Genomic DNA, 11,990 nt, shown 5'->3' with positions numbered 1-11,990 from the left:
GAGGAGAGGAGAGAGGGGAGGAGGAGGAGAGAGGAGGAGAGAGGGGAGGAGAGGAGAGGAGAGAGGAGGAGAAAGGAGGAGACAGTCATTAAATTACAGGTAAACAATCGTGACTGAAGGAAAGGAGTCATATGACTGAGGGGAGGAGTTGTGTTGCTGAGGGGCGGAGTCATGTGACCTACATCATAAGCTCCTGCTTTGATCTGCTGGTAGAGACGATGTTGATCTTCATCCCAGAACGGAGGATAACCGACCAATAAGATGTAGAGAATCACACCTGAGAGACAAAGAGACACACCTGAGAGACAGATTCACCTGAAAGACAGAGAGACACACCTGAGAGACAGACTCATTTAAAAGACACACCTGAGAGACACGCACATCTGAGAGACACACACATCTGAGAGACAAATAGACACACCTGAGAGACAGACTAACCTTAGTGACAAAGAGACACACCTGAGAGACAGACTAACCTTAGTGACAAAGAGACACACCTGAGAGACAGACTAACCTGAGTGACAAAGAGACACACCTGAGAGACAGACTCACCTGGGAGACAAAGAGACACACCTGAGTGACAGACTCACCTGAGAGACAAAGAGACACACCTGAGACACACACACACCTGAGAGACAAAGAGACACATCTGATTGACAGACCCAACCGAGACAAAGAGACACACTTGAGAGACAAAGAGACACACCTGAGAGAGACAGACACACCTGAGAGACAGACAGAGACACCTGAGAGAGGACACAAGGACACATAGAGAGCAGTAGTGGGATCTGACCACAGGCCCAGAGGTCGACCGCTTTGCCGTACGGATCCTTCCTGAGGACCTCTGGGGACAGGTAACCAGGAGTCCCCGCAAACCCTGTAAACACACACAGAGTTATTCAACGAAAAACAAAATAAAACATAAAAAATTTTGTTACACAATAAAGTACAATAAGATCAATGTGAAAACAACATATGACACGGACTGGGGGGGGGGGGGGGGGTCTGGGAACATCAGGCTGACAACCCTCTCGGGTAGTTTGCCCCGGGGCCAACCCAGAAAACACCAGGAGGGATCATAGATCTCATGTGGTCTGGGAACAACTTGGGGTCCAACAGGAGGACCTGGAAAGTGTAACTGAGCACAGGGACAGCTGGAGTGCACTGCTCAGCCTGCTGCCCAGTAAGAACTGGCCCCGGATAAAAGGATGTGAATGGATAGAGATTTTAAAAATGTTAAAATAAAAAAGCAAAATGTAATGAAACAGAATGGAAAGAAAGAAATGTAAATAAAGCCAAATAAATTAAACTCATAGAGGGTGTCTTTCAAAGTAAAAGTAAAGACACAGACTGTTTAATCACAGTGGTACCAGTAGTAATAATACTGCAGTACTACTACAGTTTTAATGAGGATGTACCAAACCAGGCCTGCTGGTCTCCCTCCACCTCGATGGCGAGGCCGAAGTCCGCCAGTTTCACCGCCGCTCCTTTTGACTTTGAGGCCAGCAGCAGGTTCTCTGGCTGGACACACAGAGGAGAAGCTAACATGCTAACTCTGCCCAATGGTTTACATGAGAGAGGCTAATGTGCTAACTCTGCCCAATGGTTTACATGAGAGAGGCTAATGTGCTAACTCTGCACAATGATTTACATGAGAGAGGCTAACGTGCTAACTCTGCCCATTGGTTTACATGACAGAGGCTAATATGCTCTCTGGAATAAGTTTTTCTCCAAAAAACAATCATAGTGACAGGTAGATGGACAGGTACCTTCAGGTCTCGGTGGACCACGCCCATCTGATGACAATGTAGCACCGCCTCCAAAATCTGCTGGATACAGTGACTGTCGACAGAGAAACAGAGGTCAGAGGTCATGTATCCCGTCGTCCGTGTTACACTCACTAGTGTGAGTTTCCTACCTGGCATCAGCTTCACTGTAATATTCTCTGGCTACGATATCTTCAAATAACTCTCCACCTGTCACCCTGAGAGAGAACGAACACCACGGACACTTTGTAAACACAAAATATTACAAATATCATCACACGTATGTAGAATAAAGCTTCATAGAACAGCGCAGTGCAGCACTCACAGGTCAAAGATGAGGTAATGATGCGCCTCCTCTGAGATGCTGTCGTGTAGCCGAACTGAAAGAAAGAAACGACGTGATGAAGACGTGCAGCCGACACGTTGTAACACGCCACAACGACACGCAGCCAACAAGTTACAACACACCACAATGACACGCAGCCAACAAGTTACAACACGCCACAACAACATGCAGCCAACACGTTACAACACGTCACAACGACACGCAGTCAACAAGTTACAACACGCCACAATGACATGCAGAAAACACGTTACAACACGCCACAACAACAGGCAGCCAACACGTTACAACACGCCACAACAACAGACAGCCAACACGTTACAGCACGCCACAATAACATGCAGCCAACACGTTACAACACGCCACAATGACACACCGCCAACACGTTACAACACGCCACAATGACACGCAGCCAACACGTTACAACACGCCACAGTGACACGCAGCCAACACGTTACAACACGCCACAGTGACACGCAGCCAACACGTTACAACACGCCACAATGACACGCAGCCAACACATTACAACACGCCACAATGACACGCAGCCAACATGTCAACAACAACAGCCAACACAACACAACATCATGTCACAACAACATGTAGCCAACACATCACAACACACTGTCATGTCATGACAACATGCCAAAAAACACGCAGCCAACATGTCACGGCAACATGACTCAACAACATAAAGCCAACACGTTACAACATGCCACAACAACATGCAGCTAACACGTCACAACAGCACAACACGTCATGTTACAATAAGAAACAACAACATGCAGCCAACAAGTCACAACGACACGTCACAACGACACATGGCTCATGGCTTTCGCATTTTGATGGCAGAGTACTAGAACACATTTACCATGTCCCGCCTACAACATGTGCTGTATTCTACCTGTACTACAGGTACTCTGCACTATTATTACAACCCCTGATGTAATACAGAAATACAGTATTTTTGTTCCTGTCTGTCCTTATAGAATAGAAGAATATCTTAAATATTTTTATTGGTTTATGTGCTGATATTATGTTTATTTATTATTATTTATTATCTTTTGTGTTTTTTGTGCTCTCATGTATGTTTGCGTTCCTGTTTGTCTGACTTATTTTGTACATATTTTTTGTTAAATAAAACAACAACATGTTGTTTTATTAAGAGGACATTAGACTGAAGCTGGCACTCCTGCAGTTTTTCAGCATTTGGTGTTTCTACTTTTCTGCAGTAAAATGTCTGAATACTTGAAGTCTGTAGACGTCTGAGTGTTTGTCTGTTTCTGCTCTGAATGTGGAAACTCTGCATATATTGTATAATAGGATATATAACTGCTGCCCACACACACACACACACACACACACACACACAAATCCAATCCCACTGCTGTACTGTGTAGGAGTGTTTCGAGAGAAAAACCTGATTATTTCTTTCTGAGTGCTTTCACACAGGTGTGTGTGTGTGTGTGTGTAGGAGGAGAGAGGGTTTTGATGCCTTCACCTAAGGACACTGTTGCCTAGCAACACACACACACACACACACACACACACACACACACACACAGTTATGTAACAGCCCTCAGTATCTGCGGAGCATCACCTGCCCACACAGAGCTCTCATTGGACGCTGGGTTCAGCTGCAGCCTCCTGATTGGCTGGCTGGGCCCACGTGAGGTCACATTTGAACATCAGACTGATTCACTTTAATCAAACACAGTTTGTTTTCTGTCTGAGGAACAAACTGTGTTTGATTTCACAGAAACCAAAGTGTCAGACAGAAACTGGCTGCAGCTTCTTCATCAAACCTCCTGATGTGATGCAACGCTCTGACACCTGCCGCCTGTTCGGCGTCCTCTGATCAGGACGCTCGTTAAACTCAAACGCTCAGCTGACTGGATCCGCTATGACATTCACCAACACTCTGAACAACAACTCGCCGCCTCACATCTCCGTGTCTCAGCCAAAAAGATGCAACTGAACACATCGCAAACACTACAGCCAACAGCCAACCAGCATGTCCGTTGTGTGCCAGCAGTCAGACAGTTAATTACTACAATTACATTACTACAATAACGTTAGCTACATTAGTCCAATAACATTAGCTACATTACTACAATAACGTTAGCTACATTACTACAATGACGTTAGCTACATTAGTCCAATAATGTTAGCTACATTACTACAATGACGTTAGCTACATTAGTCCAATAACGTTAGCTACATTACTACAATAACGTTAGCTACATTAGTCCAATAACGTTAGCTACATTACTACAATGACGTTAGCTACATTAGTCCAATAACGTTAGCTACATTACTCCAATGACGTTAGCTACATTAGTCCAATAACGTTAGCTACATTACTACAATAACGTTAGCTACATTAGTCCAATAACGTTAGCTACATTACTACAATGACGTTAGCTACATTAAGTCCAATAACGTTAGCTACATTACTCCAATGACGTTAGCTACATTAGTCCAATAACGTTAGCTACATTACTACAATAACGTTAGCTACATTAGTCCAATAATGTTAGCTACATTACTCCAATGACGTTAGCTACATTAGTCCAATAACGTTAGCTACATTACTACAATAACGTTAGCTACATTAGTCCAATAACGTTAGCTACATTACTACAATAACGTTAGCTACATTACTACAATAACGTTAGCTACATTAGTCCAATAATGTTAGCTACATTAGTCCAATAACGTTAGCTACATTACTACAATAACGTTAGCTACATTACTCCAATGACGTTAGCTACATTACTACAATAACGTTAGCTACATTAGTCCAATAACGTTAGCTACATTACTACAATGACGTTAGCTACATTAGTCCAATAACGTTAGCTACATTACTACAATGACGTTAGCTACATTAGTCCAATAACGTTAGCTACATTACTACAATAACGTTAGCTACATTAGTCCAATAACGTTAGCTACATTACTCCAATGACGTTAGCTACATTAGTCCAATAACGTTAGCTACATTACTACAATAACGTTAGCTACATTAGTCCAATAACGTTAGCTACATTACTACAATAACGTTAGCTACATTAGTCCAATAACGTTAGCTACATTACTACAATAACGTTAGCTACATTACTACAATAACGTTAGCTACATTAGTCCAATAATGTTAGCTACATTACTCCAATGACGTTAGCTACATTAGTCCAATAACGTTAGCTACATTACTACAATAACGTTAGCTACATTACTCCATTAACATTAGCTACATACTCCAATGAAGTTAGCTATATTACTCCAATAACGTTAGTTACATTACTCCAATAATGTTAGCAACATTACTCCAATAACATTAGCTACATTACTACAATAACATTAGCTACATTACTCCAAAAACGTTAGCTACATTACTCCATTAACATTAGCTACATACTCAAATGAAGTTAGCTATATTACTCCAATCACGTTAGCTACATTACTCCAATAACATTAGCCACATTACTCCAATCACGTTAGCTACATTACTCCAATCACGTTAGCTACATTACTCCAATAACATTATCTACATTACTTCAATAACATAAACTACATTACTCCATTAACATTAGCTACATTACTCCAATGACATTAACTACATCACTCCAATAACATAGCTACATTACTCCAATAACATTAGCTACATTACTCCAAAAACGTTAGCTACATTGCTCCATTAACATTAGCTACATACCCAATGAAGTTAGCTATATTACTCCAATAACGTTAGTTACATTACTCCAATAATGTTAGCAACATTACTCCAATAACATTAGCTACATTACTCCAATAACATTATCTACATTACTTCAATAACATAAACTACATTACTCCATTAACATTAGCTACATACTCCAATGACATTAACTACATCACTCCAATAACATGAGCTACATTACTCCAATAACATTAGCTACATTACTCCAAAAACGTTAGCTACATTACTCCATTAACATTAGCTACATACTCCAATGAAGTTAGCTATCTTACTCCAATAACGTTAGTTACATTACTCCAATAATGTTAGCAACATTACTCCAATAACATTAGCTACATTACTCCAATAACATTAGCTACATTACTCCAAAAACGTTAGCTACATTACTCCAAAAACGTTAGCAATATTACTCCATTAACATTAGCTACATACTCCAATGAAGTTAGCTATATTACTCCAATCACGTTAGCTACATTACTCTAATCACGTTAGCTACATTACTCCAATCACGTTAGCTACATTACTACAATAACATTAGCTACATTACTCCAATAACATTAGCTACATTACTCCAAAAACGTTAGCTACATTACTCCAAAAACGTTAGCAATATTACTCCATTAACATTAGCTACATACTCCAATGAAGTTAGCTATATTACTCCAATAATGTTAGTTACATCACTCCAATAATGTTAGCAACATTACTCCAATAACATTAGCTACATTACTCCAATAACATTAGCTACATTACTCCAAAAACGTTAGCTACATTACTCCAAAAACGTTAGCTACATTACTCCATTAACATTAGCTACATATCTCAAATGAAGTTAGCTACATTACTCCAATCACGTTAGCTACATTACTCCAATAACATTAGCTACATTACTCCAATAACATTATCTACATTACTTCAATAACATAAACTACATTACTCCATTAACATTAGCTACATACTCCAATGACATTAACGACATCACTCCAATAACATAGCTACATTACTCCAATAACATTAGCTACATTACTCCAAAAACGTTAGCTACATTACTCCATTAACATTAGCTACATACTCCAATGAAGTTAGCTATATTACTCCAATAACGTTAGTTACATTACTCCAATAATGTTAGCAACATAACTCCAATAACATTAGCTACATTACTCCAATAACATTAGCTACATTACTCCAAAAACGTTAGCTACATTACTCCAAAAACGTTAGCAATATTACTCCATTAACATTAGCTACATACTCCAATGAAGTTAGCTATATTACTCCAATCACGTTAGCTACATTACTCTAATCACGTTAGCTTTGTTGTCCCAATGATGTTAGCAACGTTAGCTCAGCAGTGCTAACTTGAACATTTCTTGTTTCCCAGTCAGTTTTTTGTTTTTTCAAAGTTAAAGCTTGTCTGGACTGTTGGAGCAGCTGATCTTTTTCATATCGTCTGAAGTCACGACACATAAAGCATAAAAACTTTTCACTCTGAGCACCGCTGACATTCAAACAGGCCCATACTGCAGATTATCTGACCCCTATGAAGTCCCACAGGTAATGTGTATTATTGAGTACTTTTTACTCTAAGGGGTTTTGTACTTTTACTCAACTACTGCACTTCAGTACACATTCCTGGTACTTTTACTTTACTGAGTATTTCCAAATGGAAATGGAAACGAGTGAGTGAAATAAGTGACAAAGAAACAAGTATTGGACCTCTGACATGTGCTGTGTGTCACTGAGTATTTTTACTGCGTGGAGTTTGTACTTTTCCTGCAGTGAGAGCAGCTGATCAGAGATCAGTGAGGAGTGGGAAAACCTCGTCTCCACGGTGATTACACCTCCTCATCAATTACTAAATACACTCTGGTTGCCATTAGTAACGCCAACACTTCCATAATTTATCATCATTAGCCCATCAACACAGAGCAGTACTGACACAGTAACTGTACACGACAGCAGAGTACTGCGCACAGCATTCTCTGCTGCTGCAGTACACGTACACTGATTCAGCAGCACTTTCTGTTATACTTACAGCAGTGCTTATAGTATAAGTAGGTATCTCTAGTAGTGGGAGTATTATTAACTCGTAGCTATGTTCATGCATGTGTCCTAAATGTAGTCCAGATTGTGTATTTGAGTGTAATCAGTGAGTTTCCAGCTCAGCTCCTACAATAAGTGTCCAACTTTATTACAACATGTTGCAGATGCCAAAGTCAGACAAAATACAAAGAATGGATAAGTGTTTTGTTGGATGTGTGTTTGGTTGGTTGGATGTGTTTTTGGTTAGTTGGACATGTTTTTGGTTGGATGTAGCTTTGGTTGGTTGGATCTGGTTCTGGTTGGTGGGACGCGTGTTTGGTTGGTAGGATGTGTGTTTGGTTGGTTGGATGTGATTGTGATTGGTTATATGTGTGTTTGGTTGAACGTGGTTTTGGTTGGTTGGATGTGTCAGGACCTCATGCTCGAGTTCTTTTAAAGCTCACCCTTGAGTGAAATATTGCTTAATTGCATTCTGTTTATATTTATTTGGATTTTGGCTTATTTAAGTCCCAACTATTTTGGACATTAGGATTCTAGTAACTGTTCTTTATAGTACTTTTAGTGTGTAGTACTTGTAATAGTACTCACCGATGTTTGGGTGCTTCAGTAAACGACAAATTCGAGCTTCCCGGTCCAACTTCTGATGATCTGAAAACACAAACACATCAGTCAGTGGGCCTGCGCCTGCATAGCTCTTTTCTAGTCATTTTGCCTCCAGCTGCCTCCAGCTGCCTCCAGCTGCCTAGAGCTGAGGAAACTCTGGTTCCTGTCGCCAGTAAAGTGAGAGAGCAGGTCAAATCTAGAGTCCCTGCCAGGCGCGCATACGTCAGACATCCCTGTGCTGTGTTTAAAAGGCTCCTCATCTCCGTGCCACATGTTGTAACATAGTTGATTTTTAAATAGCAAAATTTTGCGAATTTTAAAGAAGCAATTTTTCTTTAAAAATCACCAAAAATTACCTCATGTATCAGCCAGAAACTGTAAAAACAGAAACTGTGGCTGGATTTTCACATTTCTGATGGTCCTTGCACACATCATGTGTTATTATACCAGTTTGTGAAACTTAATTTCATGACTTCTCAAACACTTTCAAGTTACAAATAGTTTTCCAAAACTTTTCAAGGCTTGGAAGTTGCTTTTAGCAAATTCCATGACTTTTCCAGGTTTTTCATAACTGTACGGATCCTGACAGTTCGTTCTGATGTGGCGTCTGTCTGATCCCAGCTCAGTGTCTCCTCTGTGCTGGTGTCCAGATCACAGCGTCAGATCTGATCTCAGAGCAGCCGAGCTGCAGCTGATTGGGCAGACGAGCGTCCGGCAGCCAACCGAAAATCTGCTGAGGACTGAGTCCAACTGAGCAGCAGCTCCGAGGAACAAACAGGCCTTCACTCCAACAACATATATACACACACACACACACACACACACACACACACACACACACACACACACACACACTGTATAAATTCTATATACACACTGTGACAGAGATATATTTATATAATAAGAGATGAAAGCAATGAAGGAAGTCCCTCAAAGCAAACGTGACTGAAATGAATCAAAGAGCTGCAGATAACTTCAAAACTTCACAACACACACACACACACACACACACACACACACACACACACACACAGAGAACAAACACAGACGGAGGCAGAGCCTGTTGTTGGTTTAAAGAACATTTGATGCTGTTTGTCTGTCTGATTGTATTAAAGACAATTTCTGTGATTCAGCCTCGTTAACTCGCTCAGAGCTCAGGATGATGATGATGATGATGATGGTAAAGATGACGATGACGAAGAAGATGATGATGATGATGATGACGATGATGAAGATGACGATGAAGAAGATGATGATGATGATGATGAAGATGAAGACGATGATGATGATGATGATGAAGATGAAGACGATGATGATGAAGATGCTGATAAAGATGAAGATGATAAAGATGATGATGATGATGATGATGATGAAGGTGAAGATGATGAAGAGGAAGATGGAGCTGATGAAGATGATTGGTTGTGTAGTTAGAGTCTGGATGTGAACATGAGGAGGAGGTTTGGCATCAACACATTAACTTAATGAGGGTGTGAGAACACTTTCTGTTCTACATTTTTCATAACTGAGAAAGATTATAACTTTGAATTATAATCAGAATTATGATACTTATCATTATATTATTATTATAAGTGGCATGATTTGTTAAATAATTATTATTATAAATAATAATAATAATGTCTAATAAACTGTTGAACTGATCAGACGTTTCTTTTAAATCTTTTTACAATTATTACATTAATCAACAGATTAATCAATAATGCATAATAACATTTATTGATGAGTGTGCAGCTTTGCAACAGAAGATTATGATCATCCCTATTATGGGATGGCATGAGTTGTTTTACTGCAGTGATGTCACACACATTCTTTGTCAACTTTACAAGGTGTTGCTAAGCAACCGAGAGAAATCTCAAAACCAGAATAGAGATCAGATTTTTTTTTTTTTTGGTACAGAAATGGAGATAGAGAGGGAGAGAGAGAGGAGGACAGAAAGACAGAGACAGACAGAGAACGAGACACAGAGAGAGAGAGAGAGACAGACAGAGAGAGGCAGAGTCTGCAGGTAGCTGCATGTTTCTGCAGGTAGCTGCATGTGTGTGCAGGTAGCTGCATGCGTCTGAAGAAAGCTGCATGTTTCTGCAGGTAGCTGCATGTGTCTGAAGAAAGCTGCATGTTTCTGCAGGTAGCTGCATGCGTCAAGGACCCCTATGCCTATTGGACCCTCCAGGACCCTAATGTGGGCAGCTGATTGTCTCTGACCCCTCCTACATTGGACAGAGTGCGTTGGGAACATTCGACTCCAGAAGACGTTTTTCTAACGTCCTTCGTTTTGGAGTCCTGCCTCTTTACAAAACCCCAGAGTGAATTCCTCGTGTGTGAAAACCTTCTCTTGTAGTAAAGTTTGTACTTTCACCAGTTTTATTTCAGCCAACACACTCTGAACAGTGTTCTTCAGGTCCTCACCTCTGGCAGAAAGTTTCTTGGTGTTGATGATCTTGGCTGCGTACTCCTGACCCGACAGCACCTTCACACAGCGCCGCACCACTGAAAACGCTCCCCTGGAAACATAACAGAAGGAACCAATCAGGCGGAGTGACAATAAAAAATGAGATGATGAGCGTTCTGATTTGTGTTGATAAATATGTAAGCAAACAGAAAAAAGGTGAAATCGTTTCTTTGAAGCCCCCCCCCCCCCAAACATGACACAAAAAAACAACAAGGAAATATTTTCTTTAAAAACTGGCAATAATTTTTAAAGAAAAAAAATCGTCCATACGCTTTCGTAAGAAACTGCCAGTTTTCCGCGGTTGCGTGGCTCCATAACTCAGCGGAGTATTTGCTTTTTACCATAGAAACAGAGCAGTTAGAGCAGCAGGCAGCTCTGCAGCAGCGCCGCAGCAACAGCGCTGTCAGTGTGATCACTGCAAACGTGTGAGCTGCAGTTCAGTACCGCGCAAACAATACTACCTCTGCTACTGCAAATATTACTGCTACTATTAATGCTATTGCTAATACTACTGTAAATCTCACAGCTGCCGCTACTGCAAATATTACTACTACAGACAACACTCTGCTACTCAAATATTACTCCTACTGACAACATACAGCTACACAAATATTACTACTAGTGACATCATATTGTTACTGCAAATATTAATACTGAGAACATACCTCTGCTAAGAATATTACTACTATTACCAACAAACTGCTATCGCAAATATTACTACTACTGACAACATACTGCTACTCAAACATTACTACTGACAACAAAGTGCCACTGCAAATATCACTTCCGACGCCATACTGCTACTGCAAATATCACTTCCGACGCCATACTGCTACTGCAAATATCACTTTCGACGCCATACTGCTACTGTAAATATTACTATTGACAACATACTGCTACTGCAAATATAACCGCTGACAACATTCTTCTACTGCAAGTATTATAACTACTGACAACATACTGTTATTACAAATATTACTCCGGGCAACATATTGCTACTGCAAATATTACTACTACTACTGC

General features: G+C 40.4%; 1 protein-coding gene across 1 annotated transcript in view; it reads right to left on the bottom strand.

The window, feature by feature from the left end:
• Positions 1–11,990, bottom strand: part of LOC121952669 (calcium/calmodulin-dependent protein kinase type II subunit alpha-like) — a 16,817-nt gene that overhangs the window by 3,312 nt on the left and 1,515 nt on the right. The window contains exons 2-9 of the mRNA XM_042499471.1: positions 10,925–11,019; positions 8,486–8,545; positions 2,092–2,146; positions 1,919–1,984; positions 1,770–1,842; positions 1,419–1,521; positions 794–877; positions 183–277 (exon numbers count right to left, since the gene is read on the bottom strand). Of these exons, the coding sequence (XP_042355405.1) occupies positions 183–277; positions 794–877; positions 1,419–1,521; positions 1,770–1,842; positions 1,919–1,984; positions 2,092–2,146; positions 8,486–8,545; positions 10,925–11,019 (631 nt within the window). The remainder of the gene's footprint in view (positions 1–182; positions 278–793; positions 878–1,418; positions 1,522–1,769; positions 1,843–1,918; positions 1,985–2,091; positions 2,147–8,485; positions 8,546–10,924; positions 11,020–11,990) is intronic.

Source organism: Plectropomus leopardus, chromosome 13 (genome assembly GCF_008729295.1).
Source record: "Plectropomus leopardus isolate mb chromosome 13, YSFRI_Pleo_2.0, whole genome shotgun sequence".
Classification (NCBI taxonomy): Eukaryota; Metazoa; Chordata; class Actinopteri; order Perciformes; family Serranidae; genus Plectropomus; species Plectropomus leopardus.
This window is presented reverse-complemented; position numbering and strand designations above follow the sequence as displayed.